At 44.2% G+C, this 22,873-nt stretch overlaps 1 protein-coding gene across 1 annotated transcript; it reads left to right on the forward strand.

The window, feature by feature from the left end:
• The first annotated feature begins 2,309 nt into the window (after positions 1–2,309).
• tmem102 (transmembrane protein 102) lies at positions 2,310–21,255 on the forward strand. Its single transcript, XM_023972732.2, has 7 exons — positions 2,310–2,473; positions 3,212–3,426; positions 13,642–13,826; positions 14,021–14,221; positions 14,580–14,750; positions 15,017–15,229; positions 17,245–21,255. The coding sequence occupies exons 2-7, from the start codon at positions 3,225–3,227 to the stop codon at positions 17,848–17,850; spliced, it is 1,578 nt and encodes a 525-aa protein (XP_023828500.1). The 5' UTR covers positions 2,310–2,473; positions 3,212–3,224; the 3' UTR covers positions 17,851–21,255.
• The last annotated feature ends 1,618 nt before the right edge of the window (positions 21,256–22,873 follow it).

Raw genomic sequence — 22,873 nt, forward strand, 5'->3', positions numbered from 1 at the left:
TAAAAAATMTAAGTTTACACTCCCAGGAATGTCATAAAAGACAGAAAAGACACTAACCTTCACACATCTAGATGGGGGGCAAACACAGCAGGGGATCAAACTGTAGAACCCAGTTCCTACATTGAATATGAAAATTGATTTTATCAAACAAAATTGTGCTCAATTTTATCTCTGGGACCCTCAGGAAGACAAATCAGAGCAAGATTACTGAATGTAAGTACATTATTTACCTTCAGAGGTGAATGTATCAAACCAGTTGCCGTGAGAAAAGTTTTTTGTTATTGTGCACTCTCTTCAAACAATAGCATGGTATTTTTTCATTGTAATAGCTACTGTAAATTGGACAGCGCAGTTAGATTAACAAGAATTTAAGCTTTCTGCCCATATAAGACATGTCTAAGTCCTGGGAAATGTTCTTGTTACTTACAACGTCATGCTAATCACATTAGCTCAACCGTCTCACGGGGGGGACACCGATCCCGTAGAGGTTAACAAAAGTCAGACATGCTTTGTTTATGTAAACACAGACACTGGACAGAGATATGGCTTTTTCTTTACAACTCTGCCTAGAAGGCCAGCATCCTGGAGTCGCCTCTTCACTGTTGACGTTGAGATTGGTGTTTTGTGGTTTCTATTTCATGAAGCTGCCAGTTGAGGACTTGTGAGGTGTCTGTTTCTCAAACTAGACACTCTAATGTACTTGTCCTCTTGCTCAGTTGTGCACTGGGGCCTCCCACTACTCTTTCTAATCTGGTTAGAGACACTTTGTGCTGTCCTGTGAAGGGAGTAGTACACAGCGCTGTATGAGATCTTCAATTTCTTGGCAATTTTCTATGGAATAGCCTTCATTTCTCAGAACAAGAATGGACTGATGAGTTTCAGAAGAAAGTTCTTTGTTTCTGGCCATTTTGAGCCTGTAATCGAACCCACAAATGCTGATGCTCCAGATATTCAACTAGTCGAAAGAAGGCCAGTTTTATTGCTTGTTTAAATCAGAACAACAGTTTTCAGCTGTGCTAACATAATTGCAAAAGGGTTTTCTAATGATCAATTAGCCATTTAAAATGATAAACTTGGATAGGCTAACACAACGTGCCATTGGAACACAGGAGTGATGGTTGCTGATAATGGGCCTCTGTACYCCTATGTATWTATTTCATAAAGAATCTGCCATTTCCAGCTACAATTTACAACATTAACAATGTCTACACTGTATTTKTGATCAATTTGATGTTATTTTAATGGACAAAAAATTTGCTTTTCTTTCAAAACAAGGACATTTCTAAGTGACCCCAAACCTTTGAACGGTAGTGTGCACACACTACCGTTCATATATATATATATATTTTACAGCATTACCAATATTATTTATATAGATTGTAACCTTGTGGCACACCTTTTTGTACCTGAAGGAACTCAGATTTGACCTCATCTACCTCYATGGCCTGAGTTCTGTCATTGAGATAATAATGAAACCATCGGCAAGCATCAGTACCGAACCTTATTGACAACAGCATATTCAGCAGAATGACATGGTTCTACAGTATCAAAAGCTTTTGACAAGTCTACAAACATGGCAGCACAATTCTTTCTATCATCTAACAAGCCGTAGTGGTGCTATGTTTAGGTATGAATCAATCCGGACTGATTAACATTAAGAATACCATTTACAAATACTAAAATAGATAGCTGTTTCTTGACCAATGACTCTAGTATTTTCGCAAGATAAGGAAGCCTCGAAATGGGTCGATAATTATCAAGATCTCTATACTATCCCCACCCATGTGGGGTGGTGGCACAAAAGCTGCTTTCTACACTTCTGGAATATTTCCTGATACTAAAGTTAAATAAAAAAAGTGTGTTACTGAGCCAGTAATGATGGGGGGGGGCTGCATACTTAAGCAAATACGGGTCCAAATTGTCAGCGCCTAATGACTTCTTGGTGCCGATAGCTAATAAGGCAGCAAGAACTTCAGTTTCTATGAGCTGCCGAAAAGAAAAACCCTGACTACTTAAAAAATGTCTTTCCGCATTGCTCGCAATGTGTGTGGGACTTGAATGAGGGTATGAAGACCCGCGAGCAGCTGCGGACCCTCATGATGAGTTCCAACTGCTGTGACCGAMTAGATTAGATTTAATAATCATAGCAACCTATCCAATCTCTGAACAGGGCTGGGCCCCACTGTCCTTATCTCAACTGATGTACTTATAGTAGGCTACAGTGGGTCACAAATTTAATCATAGAGTACAAATCTGCTTTGTAGTTTTTAGGAGAGCTATATTACCGGTACATACACTACTAATCCCAAGATCCTCAGTGGAGGGCGTGATTTCCCGAGGTCTGTGTTGCTAGGGAAGGTGGTGCTGGGGACCTGTTGGAAATGACGGGAGAAGAAATCAGATTTCAATATCAAGACCAAAACAGTACGCCTGGAATATAGCAAAGAAACTTCACCAGATCTGCGTGCTAAGGGTGTGTGCTAGTTCAAATGTATATTCATGCATTCAAACAATGCATCGTTGCGGTGTGTGAAAGAATCGCTGMCCAGCTTGCTAGCTAACTCAGTTGTGTTGGTCCACTTATACCCACCTGTCCGGCTAGCAAGCACGCCAGCTGGCTAACTAACTAACTAGTTAGTTCATCGAAAATCGATTCTAGTYTCTTCTCCAAATAATCAGAGCTAGTTAGCAAGTCTAAATTGTTATGGATATAGCTATGGCTGCRTGTTCTGTTGTAGCAAGCACATTTGCTAACAGTTGGCTAACTGGCTAGACTCAAATTAYCCAGCTAACGTTAATTAGCATGCTAGATAGCTAGCTAATTGATCTAGTTTTGAGGACAGCACCCATGCTGTCACTGACTAAGTAGCTTGCGTTTCCAAAACACCAGGTGGCTTTCAGATTAATGTGAACTTTGATATTCATTTGAGTATATCTGTGTCTGCGTTTACTGTGGATTAACAATTCAAAACATTAACAGGGCTACCTGGGGGATATGCTATTCAATGCGTGTGATTTATAATCCTACAGATSCCTGGTATCACGCCCTATTTGATAGTCAATTCATAGTCCGTGCTAGGACTGAGAGTACAATAACAAAGTTTACATTTCACTTTGATTGCRAATAACACACAAGGTATGCAAACTYGTATGCAATGAGTCTTCTCCCCTTTATAAAAATTATTGACAAGACCTGTATACCCAACCATAGGGTGTGAATAACCATGGAGACCTTGATAAGTGCGGTGGCCCCTCGGTCCCCAGCCCCGGTGAAGAAAGCCTCGGAGGTGGATTTCAGGTCGGGGGTCATGCTGGAGCAGCTGTCGTCTCAGGTGTCTGAGCTGGTCACCCTGGAGCAGGGGGACTTCGGGGACCAACTGGCCCTGGAGGTCCACACGGCCAAAGACTTTATCTTCAACATGCTGGGTAAAGCTCATAGTAACAGAGAATGTGTTGTGACACACTGAGGTTAACATTCTGAAATCATTAGATGGTAAAATATGTATGGTATACATTTYTTTTATATATCGTGTGTTTGGTGAACACTTGTAAGTTATGTGATTGTAGTGTGTAGCAGTGGAGGCTTCTGAGGGGAGGAAGTCTCATAATAATGGCRGGAATGGTATCAAACGCATGATGTTTGATTCCAGCCATTACACTCCATTTCAGCCATTATTATTAACTGTCCTCCCCTCAGCAGCCTCCATTGGTGTATAGCCTATTCATGAGAAGGACAGATAGAAGAAAGGTGTTGGCTGTGTTTATGTTGTGTGTCATACTCCTGATATACAGTACTTTTCAGCCAGGTGAAGTGAGGTTGTTTGTCCAATAGGTGGCACTCTTCCCTCTCTGCTCTGCCACTGCCCGCGCCTAAGCTCTCTCCTTTTCTCTCCTCTCTCCCTGCCTGTCCCAGTGCAACTGGAACCAAGCCTCTTTGGCCTGTATCCCTCCCTGCATGTCCCTCACTTTGCTCTTTCTTTCCTTCTTCTCGCTCCCTCTCTCTTTCTCTCTCTCGCTCGCTCTCTCGTGGCCTGTTTGTGGATCATGTGCAGCTTGAGAGGGAAACACAATGCAAACAATCTAACTGGCTATAAGTCCACTCTCCCCGTCCATCTCTAAATCCACTCTCCCTGTTCATCCCCATGTAACAATCGCTATGAATAGGAGCCACTATTGGCATGGGTGTATTGTTTGCCCAAAAATATCATAGCTGACAGCCAACCCTCCTGTATCTCTCTGTATCTTCTGCTAATCAAGTCAGATATTGGATAAGCTGTATCTCTCTGCTTCTCCTACTTTGGTCTGTGCTTGCTAGTCTAGCATCCTCTTTTCTCCTCTTGCTCTCTTTCTCTCGCTCTTTCTGTCTCTCTCTCTTTGTCTCTTGCTCTCTTTCTCAATCTCTTTCTTGGTCCCCCCCCCGCTCACAAACACTTAACCCAATTTAGTGACTCTCCCTGCCCTCACTGTGTACCCAGCTCTTTTCATACCACATTCTTTCTTAACTCATGTGTCCTCACACCACCACGTTTTTGCTTCGTTTCCTGGCTCCTTTTTCTTCTTCTCCCACTCGCTGTCTCCATTGACAGTCCAACTGACAGCTAAAAGCTTCTCTTAAACACGTCGCAGTGGGGTTTTTTCCTACAGTCTAGCTCCCTGTATAGCAGCCAAAGGATAGGATCTATTTCTCCCATCACCCTACCCCCCTCTCTCTTTTGCGCTCTCTTTCTCTCGCTCTCCCTCTATCTGCTGTTTCATTTCCAACTCTCTGCTGGAGAACAGAGATAATGTGAGTGTAGGATGTATGATTGTGTTAATGCACTGTGTTCATTAGCTACGGTAGTAGCACTGCCACTTTTATTTTTTTAAGGACCTTGAAGAGGATGGAGTCTAGGCAGTGGAAAGGGAATATCTGCCCAGCTACTAGGAATGTTAAAATGGGCKCTTTATATGGAACACTTGGAGTGTGTGTGTGTCTATGCAGCTGTGTGTCTGCATCTCTGTGTGTATATAAGTGTTGTCACGATACCAGAATTTTGACTTCGATACCAGGTTTAGGATACCGAAGCAATACTCAATACCGTAACGATACCGTGACAAAAACGGTGAACAATGTTGATGACTGGTAGAACAGAATATCTTCTATTCTATATGACATTTCTTCCCAAAATAAAACACCATGTTAAATAACAGAAGAACTACCTCCAATTTCCCTTATGCAAAACCATATGTTTTAAAAAGTAATTTGATACATATCAGGGTTGATTTGCTCATCTATGGCCATAATATTGGGTCAAATGACATTAATTAGACCTGCAATTAATGTTTCATTACAGATAAATAATTGCATGTATTAAATMAATAGTTTASTTCCAAAACAACATAAAAAAAACACTGACGCTCATTTCTGAAACTTTTACGTTGCAATAGTCTAGACGCCATAGAAATACAAATGAATTTACACAGCATACTACYAGTCCCAGGGTGCAATGCTCCGCCCAGGGCTGCTGGCTGGCTAGTGGCTACTGCTAGTAATCCTAGACAAATGCTAAGTAGTCAAAATATATTGCTGTCAAGTTATGAGTGCATTGCATAAACCAAAGGTAATCACATTATAATGCCCAAATGAATGTCATGCTGAATATATTTCCATGTCATTGTCACTCAAAAATTATTAAAATTTAGTAGAATAACAATAAAGTTGCAATGCAAATGTCGTATAAAGTAGTTTGCTTTATTTAGTTTCACTTGGAACTGAACCTTCCATTGCACTGCTTTGTGTCATGTTTTGCGTAATTGTTTCAGTGGGTTGGCCCTCATCTGCTCTGTAATCAACGTATTCCCATAGTTTGCTTCTGCAGCCAGTTRTGTCAACAAGCTGCAGGCAAGGAGGTACGATGTTTTGGTTTCAAGAAGCCACGCTGTCGATATTTTCTCTCAAAAGTGTTTTGCGCCGTGTCAGCTGCATGGGGCATCCTGGCTAGCTACTGCCCCCTTGAAGATGCAGACAACTTACTAGGCAGACTTGATCCTCTCAATCCATATATGAGGTGAGACACATTTGACAGAAGTACCGAAAGTTAGAAAAATTCTAGTACCGAACCGTTTATCATGTTCTAGTATTGAAAAGAAAATGCAGCGTTTCTGAAATACTGTGCAACACTAGTGTGTGTGTGTGTGTCTGTGCATATAATGTGTTTGACATCCTTTCCAGTTGGGTCTTTTTATAAAGGTTTCTCTAGCCTAGTTTAAGCAGCAGGTGGCTCCCCACTGGCCATTAAGAGCTGACAGAGATGGAGAGGGAGACGAGAGAGATTGCACCACACAGGGAAGCAGCTGCACAGATGCAAGGAAGGAAGAAAGACTTTATTTACCCAGTAGCTCCTTAGTTAACTGTTTTAGGCTAGCCTATATCATGCCTTTTGGAGAAAAAAAAGGCCTCCAGTAGTCCCACAGGACTATATGGGTTGGTGGGAATGCAGAAATGTAGAATAATGACTAACATACAGTGCATTCGGAATGTATTCTGACCTCTGCCCTTTTTCCACATTTTGTTAGGTTACAGCCTTATTCTAAAATAGATTATGTATTTTGTGTACACAATACCCCATAATGACAAAGCGATAACAGGTTTTTGTATTTTTTTGCAAATGTATATATATATATATATTTTTTTTAAACATACGCCATTTACATAAGTATTCAGACCCTTTGCAATGAGACTCGAAATTGAGCTCAGGTTCATCCTGTTTCCATTGATCATCCTTGAGATGGTTCTACAATTCAATTGATTGGACATGATTTGGAAAGGCACACACCTGTCTATATAAGGTCCCACAGTTGACAGTGCATGTCAGAACAAAAACCAAGCCATGAGTTTGAAGGAATTGTCCGTAGAGCTCCGAGACAGGAATGTGTCAAGGCACAGATCTGGGGAAGGGTACCAAAACAATTCTGCAGCATTGAAGGTCCACAAGAACACAGTGGCCTCCATCATTCTTAAATGGAAGAAGTTTGGAACCACCAAGACTCTTCCTAGAGCTGGCCGCCTGGCCAAACTGAGCAATCGGGGGAGAAGGGCCTTGGTCAGAGAGGTGACCAAGAACCCGATGGTCACTCTGACAGAGCTCTAGAAGGACAACCATCTCTGCAGCACTCCACCAATCAGGCCTTTATGGTATAGTGGACAGACGGACGCCACTCAGTAAAAAGCACATGACAGCCTGCTTGGAGTTTGTTAAAAGGCACCTAAATACTCTCAGACCATGAGAAACAAGATTCTTTGATCTGATGAAACCAAGATTGAACTCTTTGGCCTGAATGCCAAGCGTCACATCTGGAGGAAACCTGGCACCATCCCTAAGGTGAAGCATGGTGGTGGCAGCATCATGCTGTGGGGATGTTTTTCAGCGGCAGGGACTGGGAGGCTAGTCGGGATCGAGGGAAAGATGAACGGAGCAAAGTACAGAGAGATCTTTGGAAAGACCTGAAAATAGCTGTGCAGCGACGCTCCCCATCCAACCTGACAGAGCTTAAGAGGACCTGCAGAGAATGGGAGAAACTCCCCAAATACAGGTGTGCCAAGCTTGTAGCATCATACCCAAGAAGACTTGAGGCTGTAATCGCTGCCAAAGGTGCTTCAACAAAGTTCTGAGTAAAAGGTCTGAGTACTTATGTAAATGTGATATTTTAGTTTATTTTTGGTACATTTGCAAAAATCTAAACCTGTTTTTGCTTTGTCATTATGGGGTATTGTGTGTAGATTGATGACGGGGGGGGGGAAACGATTTAATCCATTTTAGAATAAGGCTGTAAGAAAGTGGAAAGAGTCAAGTGGTCTGAGTACTTTCCGAATGCACTGCAACAAGTGATTGTTCTTATTTACAGTAAGAAGTGAGATATCTTCTTGTAAGGTTGTAGGTTCAAGTCTGTCAGATAAAATGCTACAAGTCTTTGCTGAACCAGTAAACAACAACATGTGCTTTCTGCTCTGGATACGCTGTGAGTAATCCTCCATGTTTCGTTTTTCACTTCCCTTCAAAGACAGAAAAAACGACTTGGAGGAAAAAAAGGAGAAGAATAACACCCACTCCTATCAAACTAAAAACAGAATTCTGTTATCGCCATGGGTTCTCTCCCCATCTTCAGCCCCCACTTCTTAGGCTGGTTTTTACAAACTCACCCTTTTTCATGTGCCTTTGAACACCAGACTACTGGTGACCCCCTTCCCCACAGATCTCATTAAAAAAGTATTTGCTTTATACCGCTTTATAGTCGTTTTAATTCAAACACAAAGAAGGCTGGAGAGGAGAGAGAGGAGAAAAAAGGGGGAGCTCCATTTCAGATTCGGCCGACTCACCGAGGCACAATAACAAAAGAATGAGGCACAAGTCAGGCAGTGTCTCGAACAAGTCCAGGCGTGCGAAGTCAGGAGGTTGCCTAGAGTTGAGAGACGTAAAGCAAAAGCACCCAAACAAACTGTTGTTTTGTCTCTTCCCGCCGTGCTTGTTTATTGTTGTCTGAGTGTCGGCTTGCCCCTCCAACAGTGGGATCACCCCCTGTATGCAACAACCAATCAGAGAAAAGTGTATTCGGAAGGGGACTCTTCTGGACAGATGGGCCCACATGTTGGGGTTCCGTAGGTGGGAAAATATCTCTGTGGAAACCTTCACCGACACTGTCCTATAGGATCAAAATCCTTCTACTTACGCGCCTATTATCTTATTCAAAAGTGACAGATATGCAAAACATTTTTGTTTTCAAGGTCATCGCCTATTTTAAGGACCTATTGAATACTATTTTGTATTTTCTGTACCTCACTTAGCCTTCGCTAAGATCAAGCTAGATTAATTAAAAGTCTATGTGTGTGTATTTTGGCAGTGATGTCAACACGACTGAATCTGAATGTAAATTGACCGTTGTTTGATTGTGTGGCTGGGCTGTAGCAGCTAAGTTGTTCCGCCTGTGTTCAGGTAATGATCGGTTGTGCAATGGTTGTTGACTGCTTTCAACTCTCCCATAGGACTTGTGTCCTCAGTGTGTCACACACACACTTTTTGACTAATGCCGCCTATGGTCCACTTTAGCTCTCTGGCAGCAGCTTTCTCTCTTCCTCTCTCTCTCATATATACAGTGTACAAAACATTAGGAACACCTGCTCTTTCCATGACAGACTGACCAGGTGAATCCAGGTGAAAGCTATGATTGTGTATGTGTGCCATTCAGAGGGTGAATGGYCAAGACAAAGATTWTAAGTGTCTTTTGAAGAGGGTATSCTAGTAGTTGCCAGGCGCACCAGTTTGAGTGTGTCAAGAACTACAACGCTTGTGGGTTTTTCACGCTCAACTGTTTCCTATGTGTATCAAGAACGGTCCACCACCCAAAGGACATCCAGCCAACGACAGGCCAGTAGTCGAAAATGGTTAATTGATTAAAGAGGACAAAGGAGGCACAAATTGTACATGGCAACAGATGGGCTATAGTTCGTCAACTGACAGTCCAGTARGAAAGGTTGCTGGATCGAATCCCAGAGCTGACATGGTCAAAATTGGTCGTTCTGCCCCTGAGCGAGGCAGTTAATCCGCTGTTCCCCGGGCACCGATGATGTTGGTTAAGGCCGCTTAGGTCAGTCAATCCGCAAAATTTCAAGAACTATAAAAGTTTCTTCAAGTGCAGTCGCAAAAACCATCAAGCGCTATGATGAAACTGGCTCTCGTGAGGACCGCCATAGGAAAGGAAGACCCAGAGTTACCTACGTTTGAGTTACCAGCCTCAGAAATCGGCAATTAACTGCACCTCAGATTGCAGCCCAAATAAATGCTTCACAGAGTTCAAGTAACAGACACATCTCAACATCAACTGTTCAGAGGAGACTGCGTGAATCAGGCCTTCACGGTCAAATTGCTGCAAAGAAACCACTACTAAAGGACACCAATAATAAGAAGAGGCTTGCTTGGGCCAAGAAACACGAGCAATGGACATTAGACCGGTGGAAATTTGTCCTTTGTTCTGATGAGTCCAAATGTGAGATTTTTGGTTCCAACCCGCCATGTCTTTGTGAGACGCAGAGTAGGTGAACTGATGATCTCTGCATGTGTGGTTCCCACCGTGAAGCATGGAGGAGGTGGTGTGGGGTTGCTTTCCTGGTGACACTGTGATTTTTTTAGAAATCAAGGCACACTTAACCAGCATGACTACCACAGCATTCTGCAGCGATACGCCATCCCATCTGGTTTGCGCTTAGTCCCACTATCATTTGTTCTTCAACCGGACAATGACRCAACACACCTCCAGGCTCCTAGGGCTATTTGACCAAAAGGAGAGTGATGGAGTGAGATGGTTTGGGATGATTTTGACTGCAGAGTGAAGGAAAAGCAGCCAACAAGTGCTCAGCATATGTGGGAACTCCCTCAGGACTGTTGGAAAAGCATTCCAGGTGAAGCTGGTTGAGAGAATTCCAAAAGTGTGCAAAGCTGTCATCAAGGCAAAGGGTGGCTACTTTGAAAAATCGAAAATATATTTTTATTCATTTTTTTTGGTTACTCCATGATTCCATATGTGTTATTTCATAGTTTGACTTCACTATTATTCTACAATGTAGAACAGAGTAAAAATAAAGAAAACCGTTGAATGAGTAGGTGTGTCAACTTCTGACCGGTACTGTGTATATATACACATACTGATTGTATAAAACATTATAAACAACTTCCTATATTTTTTATAGTAGTCTCCTCCGACGTTCGATAACACACACCGAGTCTCACGGCGACGAACAGCTCTGCGTGTGTTTGCTGTGCCCCCAGAGACTGTATTCCCCCCCCCCCCCTCTCTCTAGTGTAGGAGGAGATGGTTTCTTAACAGGCAGCAGGAACATTACAACTCATTAACTACAGACTGATAATTAACCAGGCGAGTGCTGTTGTATGAACTACTACAGGCAAGAGATCTCTCTCTCTCTCTCTCTCTCTCTCGCTCTCTCTCGCTCTCTCTCGCTCTCTCTCGCGCTCTCTCGCGCTCTCTCGCTCTCTCGCTCTCTCTCTCTCTCTCTCTCTCCTGAATCACTTTTAATGTACATAAAAAGCTATTTGACATTTACTTCATGTGAAAACCCAAACGGATGTATCATAGTCATAACACAATGTGGTTTTAGTTTCTTTAGCGTACATTGATCCCCGAACACAGTCCATCGCTCCATTAAACTCTGTACTACAGCATTTGAACACAAACACCTTTTAATGTTTCAATCACCTTCGTTTTGCGGCCTGGTGTTCGATAGATAGCCCCTGACCCTCTTCAGCTTCAAAAGAAGGTTTCTCGCTTCGACACCCAATTGGATTAGATGGGAACAAAGTCTCTCTCTGTTTAATTTTAAGAATGAGCGAGGCCTATTTTAAGATCTGGAAATGAAAGCTAGGCTAATCTCCGGGCTTGATGTGAACGCATAAACACGGTCGGGAGGGGGGGGACACACTGACTCTTTTGTGTGTGTTAATCCGTCTCTCTTGAGTCTCAGAGTACATTTCTCTGTATTTTAAAAGGAGCAAGGGCTCGTTTTAGAGGCTAATCGTTTACGTTTTAAAAGACTCTGGGTTTGAAGCCGAGCGAGAGTGCTCAATGGCAAGTGAATGAACGGTCTCCGGTGGAAGGATCTGTGTTACGATTTGTTGGATGGTTTGGCCCTACGTCTTAGTTATAGAGAAGGCCTCCTGTCTGACATCCCAACCTTTCCCATTGTGAGTCGACGTGTTTACACAGCTACTCTTACCCTTTCTCTCTCTTACGCTACATCCCTTCTCTCCTCATCTTTTCACTTTTTTTGGCGCCTGTATTTACATTTGAGTCATTTTATCCAGAGCGACTTAGTGTTAGTGCGCTTCATCTTAATATAGCTAGGTTGGACAACCATATCACAGGCACAGAAAGGGGGGGGAAAAAGAAATCATTATTTTTAATATTTTTATCTCTTTGTGTAGTACTGGCACCCACACCACGAGCATTCCTCTCTTTCGTTTGTGTGTGTGTGTGTGTGTGTGTCACGGTTCCCAGAGTGTCTCTATGGAAATGAGATCTGCTATGCTTGACCTCCCAGAGACCTGCTGGTGGATGCATAACACTGGCTGTTTTGAATGGGAAATTGATGAATTAATTATAGTACTCAAACACAGTGAGTTAAGTCCTGGTTTCAAAACGTTCAAGTCCATGCACTTGAGTTTTTCTCAGCCCAGCTTCAAGGCTTTATTGGAGCCTCACCTAAGCTGAGCTGGTGTCCACGACCTTTGTGTCTAGACTTTGCGTCTAGTCACGACCTGGTGTGGGTTTTGTACCCCCCCCCGCTCTCTCCCACGTTCCACCGTGCGCTCTCTCTCACGTTCCTCTGCATGCTATAGTATTTTCTTCTGCTTCTCATTTGACCCAATTGATCAACTCTAGAGATAGACCCAAAACAAATCAGAGGAACTTTCTGCTTGCCGTTTCTGCCCTTTGTCTGTCTGTCTGGAAGATATTTTCTCTCCCTCAGCTCTTCTCGGCTTCTCTCAATGTTTGGGAAGAACTGACAGATTTTGATTTCTATAGCTGATTATTTCTCTGCTTTCCTTTACTGTCAGTATAACACACACTGTAGATAGACACTGTCTTTGAAACGCTCTCTCTCTCTCACACACACACACACACACACATCGACACAGGGCCTGTAATTGGATGAGAGAAATCGCGTTAGGAGCTTTAGGCTCCAGGCTGCAGTCTCAGTGTCTGCAGTTGGCAGTTGCACCACCCTCAACCCCCCCCCCCCACCACCACCACCACCACCACCACCACAGCCTTCATATCGACCTCAGAGCCTCCCTGAAGGGATGGGTATATGGGTGTACTTCAGGTCAAAGTTGACAGCCTGGAAGGCATCACTGAGTCTTAGCCCTGTGTGTGTGTGCGTACATGCACACTTGAGTGTTGTGTGTGTGTGGTGTGTGTGTGCGCACGTTGAAGATGCGTGGGTATCATATGTTGAGAGTGACCTTTTAAGCCTGTCCGGCTCTAATCTTGCTTGACTGGAACACCATAGTTGAGAACACAATAAAGGGATTTGATTGGGTTCAGTATTTTTCATAAACACTTTGGCAAAGAGGAGAGGTTTGGGCTGGGTGGGGAAATTGTTTGCCAGAAGCTAGATTGATAGGATGTTATATACTATTCGAAAGCTGTTAGTTTAGACTTTTCTTTCTTTTTTTCTCTCACGCACTCTCACGCACTCTTTTCTTTCCTCTCCCTCTCTTTCTCATTCCCTCTCAATCTATCCCTTCCTCCTCTCTCACTCTCTCCCTCCGTTTCCCCTCTGTCTGAGTTATTGCAGTTTGCCCAGTCATTTTGGCTGTATTCAGTAAAGACTCCCCCTAGGAGGATAAAGTCAGGGTTGGTTGAGGACGACCAGGTAGCGTGGAGAATAACATAAAACCACGCGCTGCGCTCGCTGAGGGAGCTGTGTAGACCTCATCTATTTTTATGTCAATATCGCCACTGCTATATTTCATGAATGTATGCTTTGCCTTCAGAAGAAACAGAACGGCTCAAGTATTGTATTTGTTTTTAATGTGATATTACACTCATCCTCTGTGTGTGTGTGTGTGTGTGTGTGTGTTCTTCCTCTAGGTCTAGTACAGAAGGTGGACCAGCGTCTCCCGGTGGCCAATGAGTACCTGCTCCTGTCTGGGGGGGCCAGGGAGGGGGTTCTGGACCTCAACCCAGAGGAGCTGGGGGACTACGCCAAGGGGGCCGACTTCGACCTGGACTTCACCCTCCTGGTGCCCGCGCTCAAGCTCCACGACCGCAACCAGGTTGGTGCAGTAGGGACGGGGGATGTGAGACGTATTACTTCAACGTGTCTACGTTATTGATGAGAAGTTGTGATGTGTCTTATGGGATGTTTTTACTGTATACTTTCTGGTATGGTGTTTTGATGCCAAACAAATCTAGTGTTGCCTCAGGAAAACAAGTATAGCTTAATAGAGCGTRATCTCATGTCAACCAGCCCGTCACCCTAGACATGCGGCAGTCGGCCCCCTGCCACTCCTGGCTGTCCCTGCGTCTGTGCGACCCCAACACTCTGGCCAGGTGGAGCATCTGCTGCCAGGAGGAGAACGGATTACCCCCCGATGATGAGGAGGAGGAGGATGAAGAGGAAAGGGGAATGGGTCACCAAGTCTCTGGTGCTGTTCCCCCCTCCCTCCATGTAATGCGTTTTCTAACTTCTCTTATTATTATTATTTTTATTGCTTTTAGTTTTATGAAAGTTAATAAAAATGTGTATTGCTTTTAGCTCAGTCTTTTATTGTGTTTTACTGTAAAGTGTGTGGAKATTATTTTAAAGGGATAGTTCAGTTATTGGCAGGGAAGGGGTTTTATGTACTTCCTTGGAGTCAGATGAACTTGTGGATACCATTTGTATGTCTCTGCGTCCAGTACGAGGTAGTTCTGCGAGCCAATGCTAACTATCTTAGCGCGAAGATTGGAAGTCTTTGCACTAAACMAATGCCATAATTACCCTTTAATTGCACTTGAACTAAAGTTGGGTCATGATTTGATTCCAGTCCCCCCACCAGTCTCTGGATGGGTGCTACTTCTCTCCCGCGCTGGTGGCTGACTGGTTCTGGGGGGTGGTGTGCGAGGCGGTGGACGAGCTGAGACGTTCACCACAGAGAGGCATCCCCATCCCGGAGAGGCTGGAGCGCAACGGTCCCCTGACCACCCTCATTCTTCAGGTGGGGATGAGTTYGTGTACGTCCCAAATGTCACTCTATATAGTGCTAATAGTAGTGTCTATATAGGGAATAGGAGGCCATAGTTGGCGTCRGTATCAATTCCAGAATATGATTAATTGGCAGTAGCAACCATCTCAACTAGTCGATTCTGGAACAACTTGTGTTGAACAAATGTATTTACTTAGTCTTTTGTTTAACCGGATAAGTAATTCAGAACATCTCTTTTTAAATAATTGTGTTTCACAATAACTCGTTCCTACCTCCAGGCGGGGTCCAGCCGAGTGCTCTATGACCTCCTGCCTGTGGTGTCCTTCCGGGGCTGGCCCGCCGTGGCCCAGAGCTGGCTGACGGCCAACCACTTCTGGGACGGGAAGATCACGGAGGAGGAGGCCATCTCTGGGTTCTACCTGCTGCCCTGCCCGGCCCCGCTGGGGGGGAGGCCCGACCGGGAGTGGAGGCTGGCCTTCTCACGCAGCGAGGTGGGTAGTTGGTTAAGTTAGCTCTTCTTTTTGAGTAATTAGCGAGTTCAATAGATTGGGCCTCCTTCCTTACTTGGCCATAACGGTTAGCTAGCTAGATGTGTTCAATTGTGACTCAGGGATATGACATTGTCACAAGCAGCAGGATGAACCGCAGATGAGCGTTAAAGCAAGACGATGCACTCACACAGAGTATATGGCCATGTGCACGGGTACACTTCATGCTGCGGGACCAAAACAGCAGAGAAGGTTAGCCTTCTACTTCATACTCTTAGTTGTTTCGGAAGTCTGCCCGATACTGCTTGGCAATTCCAAAGTAACAAAATGACAGTTTGCTGTTTGTGCTGTCATTCTGTTACCAAACTTTACATCTGCACTGTTTTTCAAGTAAATGTTTTTTGTCAAAATGTTCAGTGGAAATTGAAAAGTTGTCCTTGTGCATAGAGTTGTATGGTTTGACTTTGCAATCATTAGTTTTTGTTTGACATGCATGCATTTTAAAGTCTCAGCATCATTCTGTTACTGTGGAATTGCCCTGCTATTTATTTTGTGCATTGCCAATTCTACCTTGTAAATGTTAGCTGAAGCTAAAGCGCATTACATGATCAGAAGTATGTGGACACCTGGCTGTCAAACATCTCATTCCAAAATCATGGGCATTAATATGGAGTTGGATCCCTCTTTGCTGCTATAACAGCCTCCACTCTGCTGGGAAGGCTTTCAACTAGATGTTGGAACATTTCTGCAGGGGCTTTCTTCCATTCAGACACGAGCATTAGTGAGGTCGGGCAATTAGGCCTGGCTCGCAGTCGGCGTTCCAATTCATCCTCAAAGGTGTGCGATGGGGTTGAGGTCAGGGCTCTGTGCAGGCCAGTCAAGTTCTTTCACACCAACAAACCATTTCTGTATGGACCTCGCTTTGTGCATGGGGGCATTGTCAAGCTGAAACAGGAAAGGGCCTTCCCCAAACTGTAGCACAGAATCATCTAGAATGTCATTGTATGCTGTAGCGTTAAGGTTTCCCTTCACTGGAACTAAGGGTCCTAGCCCGAACCATGAAAAACACCCCAGACCATTATTCCTCCTCCACTAAACTTTACAGTTGGCACATTGCATTCAGGCAGGTAGCGTTCTCCTGGCATCTGCCAAACCCAGATGGTGAAGCGTGATTCATCACTCCAGAGAACGCGTTTCCACTGCTCCAGAGTCCAATGGCGGGTGGCTTTACACCACTCCAGCCGACGCTTGACATTTCGCATGATCTTATGCTTGTGGGCGGCTGCTCGGCCATGGAAACCCATTTCGTGAAGCTCTCGACGAACAGTTCTTGTGCTGAACGGTGCTTCCAGAGGGATTTTGGAACTCGGTAGTGAGTGTTGCAACCGAGGACAGGCATTTTTATTTTATTTTACGCGCTTCACACACTGTCCCGTTCTGTGAGCTTGTGTGGCCTACCACTTTGCAGTTTAGCCGTCGTTGCTCTTAGATGTTTCCACTTCACAATAATAGCACTTATAGTTGACCGGGGAAGCTCTAGCAGGGCAGAAGTTTGACAAACTGACTTGTTGAAAAGGTGTCATCCTACGACGCTGCCATGTTGAAAGTCACTGAGCTCTTCAGTACGGGCATGTTTGTCTATGGAGATTGCATGGCTGTCTGTTCGATATTATACACCTGTCAGCAACGGGTGGGACTGAAATAACTGAATCCATTAATTTGAAGGGGTGTCCACATACTTTTGTGTGTATATATATATAGTGGAAGTACAAGTTCGACTTTAAATATGTACAGGTTGAACTTTGAATATGAAAGTAGAAAGGTTCCTGAACTGTCTTCTAAATACAGTTGAAAATGAATCAACTGTAACATTTAACTTCAGTATAACATCCATCAGGACTGTCTCTGGTGCTGGTGTCTTGCTGGTGACATCCAATTTCCCCTTGTTGGTTTAATAAAGTTTATTTTAATTCAATTCAATCTGAACCACTGGCTGCCATATCATTGTCTGTCTCCAGGTTCAGCTGAAGAAYTGCATCCCGTTCCCCATGGCCCAGGCCTTCCAGGCAGCCAAGGCTGTCCTCTCCCGCCTCCTGGCTCGTCCCCGCACTGGCCTCAGCCCCTACCACCTCCGCACCCTCCTCTTCTGGGCCTGTGACCGCCTGCCCCCCTCCTACCTGTCTTCGCCTGACTCCGACACTCCCGCCCGTCTCCTCCTGGGCCTCCTGGATGACCTGGCCCACTGCATCTTGGGTAAGAACTGTCCCAACTACTTCCTGCCCCAGTGCAACATGCTGGAGCACCTGTCGGACAGCCAAGCCCTGCTGGTGGCCCGGAAGCTGGCTCACGTCCGCTCAGACCCCACCGAGCACCTCCGGGCGGCCCTGGACCAGGCACAGCAGGCAGGCCAGCTCAAGAGGAAGGCGGCGGGCGCCACCAACGGGCATGGCGGGTCACCRGGCCACAGGTATCCGGCCAGCGGCATCATCTCACCCTCGGACGACAAGCTGGCGGCCAGGCTGCAGCAGCTGGTGACAGAAAACCCAGGGAAGTCGATTTCTGTGTTTCTCAACCCTGACGATGTCACGAGGCCACACTTCCGCATCGATGACAAATTCTACTGACCCGAGGGCCTAGTGTAGTGGTAGCCACACACACACTCTCACACACAAGTAAAATAGCGGGCCAAAAGTTGACGAGTCAACCAGGATGGCTCGAGGCGCGAAACACTGCCGGTCGCTGCTCCCTATACTGCCCCCTCTTGGCGGCTAATGATAACGGCGCTAACTAATGAGCGTTAACGACTCTGCTGTAACTATAAGACACTGTACCAAAAAATCCATACTGCACGCTCCCAAGAAGATGCTAGCCCTAGAGAAACCAACACACTTTTATCGATTTAGAGACCCCGTGACAGAAAAAGGCATGTTAAGTTGTTACCACGGAGACCACTGCTCTTTATCAAGCTTGCCCTAACGAGATGTTTTTTTTAGCTGGTGCTACAAAGAAAAGAAAGAATCGCTTTAGAACAAAGAAAGAAGCTGCTGCTTACAAAGGGTACGCCGTTTCATTCTCTTAAGGGTTTATGCTCGTCTCGTCTCTGCACACCGCTGAGAATACTGTATTCCCCCTTTTTCTGCCCAATCAAAGTGGGTGATAGCTGAATAAGAAATGGAGTATCAAGGTACTATGATGTAACTGAATGTAATTTGGTGTGGGGAAATGTCTTTGAACAGAGTGTTTTCTTTCTTCCCTCTTTCTATGTTTCTTTTTATCCCTCGTTCTCTTGACCCTCTYCCCCACTCTCTTTCTTTATCTCGCTCGTTCGCTATCTCTCAGGTATTTTGAATGTTTGTTTTCTATGTGACTCCAGACTCCCTCTGGTAGGGTTATGGTCCCCCATATCTATCTGAATGGTATAACCCAGGGCGGTCCTTCCATTTCAACTCTCACTATGTGGCGGAAGGCACCAAAGAGCCACACTGGAGGGGTGTTTCGAGGAGCCTTTRGGCGAAGCAATGTACCACCCCATAAGAAAGGTATCTGTATTCACTGACCCAGAGTCAGTCCGTACTGTTAACGCTCATATTCCCCACCTTAACAATCCTGACCAACATGCAGATCAGAGATCACCTTATCAATTTGCCTTTTATCCCCTGAAAGCTTGAAGAGGGTTCATCAAATAAGGGTCATATCATAGGGGCTATCAACTTAATTCTTTTTATTACAGTCCCTTTTGAAAGCCTTCCAAAGTATCTTAACGGTGAGATGTGGTCATTTAAACGTTGTATGATATAGACTGACTACCTATAAGGAGACCGGTTGGGGAGGAGAGGTGTGAGGCAGGGTTAGCTGCTAACACGGCTGGCACACTGCTTGATTGTATTCTAATCTCTACGTTACGACATTACAGCATTACAGTACAGCCATGGCATGGCTAGCTACATCATGTAATCCCCCTGAGGCTTGTGTAAGGGCTATTTGCTTTGTTCTACTTTTTTCTTCTTCTTCCGTCTAGTGTGTGTGTGTGTGTGTGTGTGTGTGTTAAGATGGGGAGGTTAAGGTTTTTCTTTGAAACCCCCCAAAAAAGGCTTTTGTATTGTGTTCTCATATGTTTAATTGTGAGAGACTTTTGTGATGGTCCCTCCTGCTTAGTAGGCCTGTTTTAATAAGGTGTGTGTGTGTGAGTATTGGACGACTGATCCAGGTCTTTAAATGTGCTGATGTAATGAGGGGGAGAGATCCAGAGAGATGGAACGGGAACAAACACGCAAATGTGCAAGCTACCCATCTACCCTCATCTCTTTCTGTGTGTGGGGGTCTTGGGGGCCCTATCTTGTCCACCCAGATGTGTGCTTTTAGCAGGGGGATGGATGGGGAGACAGGTCAGCCGCTGGCCCTTTGTAGAGATGAGCCCTAAAGGAAGGGGCCACTGGGAACTGGGACAGCTGCTTGTCTCTCTCTCTCTCTCTCTTCATCCCCCTCTCCGCTCTCCGTACAGCTCCCATCTCTCTATTATAATGTATATGTTTCTCTCTCGCTCCTGCTGGTTGAACAGCATTAATGAATTATCATGGTGAACATAAATGTTCATTCACACAATACACTCATCAGAACACTAGAGGTCAAAGAGAACTGTTATTTAGGATTCTTTAGAATTCTATGTTCTCTAGAACGTGATAGAATCACCGTACTACTGTATTGGTACTACTTGTATACATTGGTATTGCTATTTGAACAGCTTCAGTTAGTGGAGCGATTTAGGAACTACTAGTGAATTGTGTTGTCACTTCTGTTCTGTATAGCCTTGGTACAGGTGAGTGTGAATATGGATGCCGTGACAAACCAAAGCATGTAGTGATGGTTACTATACAGAAGAATGTAGACCCAGACGATAGTTAAGTGTGGGTATGTAAACGTCCAAGTATCAGATGTGTGTGTGTGTGTGTGTGTGGTCCTAGCACTTTCAATGTGGGTGTCTTCGACACACCACAGCCCGGTGTTGTAAGAATGTTTGTGAACGTTGCAAGAAAATGTATCAACATTGTCAGGACGTTTTTGAGGCGTCCTTTAGAGATTTTTCTCCTTCCTGAATGCTCCCCTGCGTTTTAAAACACACCACAGTCCAACGTTGTGGTAAAGTTGTTTGAACGTGGGAAAGTTGTTTTGACAGTTCCTCTAAAGTTTTAAATCCAGTGCTGTTTGAAGTTTGAAATATGCACTGTCAAGAGTATCTCTCACGATATACCTTAATCTGCCTAGTTCGTGGGCATAGAAAGTAGTATGAAGCTTGAATCAATATTTAGCCTCTATCTGTGAAAAATGTAAACACACTTAGATCCTGGTGCAGAATATCAATATATAAAGTTAATGGCAGCAGTTTTATGCAATTCTGTACCCAATCTCACTTGGACTATCTGCTGCAGATTGAGCTGTTGTGCCCTTTCTATCTACAGGGATGATCATGTTTATTGTGAAGTTTTAAAAGTCTATGTAGAAATCAATTAGTTCTGCCCAGGGTTTCTACATCTATAGAACACGAAATGTGTGTTCGATGATATGACATGATCAAACATTCAGACAGCCTTCTCCCATTGCTTCCCTGTTTTGAAATCTGATATCATGTAAACGTCGGCGGCAACGTGAGGTCACTGTACTGCTAAAACTACTAAACGTTATATTATTTGGTGRTTAAACTACTGATAATTGTTTTTGATTGAAAACTAACAATGATTTGTAACACATTTTTCCGCTGCAATCACTCAACCAATCAATTAAAATATAGTTAATCAAAGGTATCCCGACCTAATTACCGTATACAAGTGCTGCAGTATCGTCAACGACTCCACCCCATATCTGGAAATATTTGCAGTTTTAAAACTTCCTCTTCCTCCATAAAGTGCAAATTTAAGTAGATTTTCTCTTATCATGTGACTGTTATGCGGTATTGTTTTATTTGGGGTGTTTTGAATGATGATCTTGAATGGTACTGCCGTAGCATGAAATAAATCTGGACATCTCAACCCTAACATTTTTGACTGTATAACTTCTTTGTGGAATAACGTTAGTCTGGTCCCAGATCTAGTTGTGCTGTAAAGCCAACTCCCAAGGTGAGTCATGGGTAACTACCTCAACATGGCTGCCGGGACAAGGGTGTGTTAACGTAGACAGGCTTATCAACACAAGTGGCTGTATGGAAAGCGAACTGGGCAGATTTGTCGCCGCTCAAGTCTGTTTTGCACGGCTGCATCTCTGAGCATTTAGCTAACCCTTTTCCTAACCGAAACCTCATTTCTCTAACCTGATACGTTAATTATCCTATCCTGCTACTTTAATTATCCTAACCTGCTACTTTAATTATCCACGTTAATTATCCTAACCTGCTACTTTAATTATCCTAACCTGCTACTTTAATTATCCACGTTAATTATCCTAACCTGCTACTTTAATTATCCTAACCTGCTACTTTAATTATCCACGTTAATTATCCTAACCTGCTACTTTAATTATCCACGTTAATTATCCTAACCTGCTACTTTAATTATCCTAACCTGCTACTTTAATTATCCTAACCTGCTACGTAAACAAAGCATCAGTAATACCACACAGGAACTGACCAATGAAAATCTGTTAAGAAACAGAAAACACAACTCAATCAAAACCATCCAACAAATCAAACAGCGCTGATGTTACTTACACCCATCGCTGATGATCCACCCACTTATTTCGCCACGTCCACTTTCAGACACATTTCGCGTCTGCAGTTTCCCGTACTTGCTTAAGGTTGGCATGAACAGATCTGGGACCAGGCTAGAAGGACGTTAACAAGGTCTGTTGGCACAGTTGGTTCAAGCAACATCAGGGTTTGTTGTTTTGATCCCTACATGGGCTACATATCGTTGGTGTGCTGGGGAAATAAATCTGGCATCAATTGAAAGTACTCACCCCCTCCATTTTGAGTGTTTTATGACTCTAGGAGTACTGTAAGTCATTCAAAACGCCTTGTGAACTTCCAGCTGCGGATCTGAAGACAAATTAAAGTCAACATTTTTGCGAACCATGTTTTTTCCCCAGGACTCAACAATTTGCTGTATAATAATGCGTTAATTTGAAGTACCTTTGGATAAAATAATCTGCCCCATTTATCATATTAGGACATTATGTAAAAATCCTATCAGTTTGGAATCGAGTTTCCTTCCTTTCTGTCTGGGTAGCAATACAGTGCAGTTCCAACAGAGGGTGCTAGGAGACAGCACTTCTGCCTAAATATAGCACCATGTACTGTCTGTCCAGCTCTGCTCCTCTCAGATAGTCACACTGGGATAAGAACATCAGGAGAGGTTCCAGAGGAGAAAAAAATGGCATGTGTCTGTGGCCCCTGTACACACTCGCAAACCCACACTAATCTGGACAATTTGCCCTGGTCAAAAATGACTCAGAAACATACACTCGCAGAGTTGCTTATACACACTGACACACACACACACACACACACACACACCCTGACTACCACAGTAGCAATCTGCTGGTCTATTAAGAAGATTACAAGGCCAGGGTCTTTCAGGATTGTGTGACTGGCCTGGCACAGCATTGACCTCACTACCAGTTATATCACCCTAGATCAGCCCTCCAGGCCTGGCTGTTGCC

This window comes from Salvelinus sp. IW2-2015, linkage group LG3 (assembly GCF_002910315.2).
Source record: "Salvelinus sp. IW2-2015 linkage group LG3, ASM291031v2, whole genome shotgun sequence".
Classification (NCBI taxonomy): Eukaryota; Metazoa; Chordata; class Actinopteri; order Salmoniformes; family Salmonidae; genus Salvelinus; species Salvelinus sp. IW2-2015.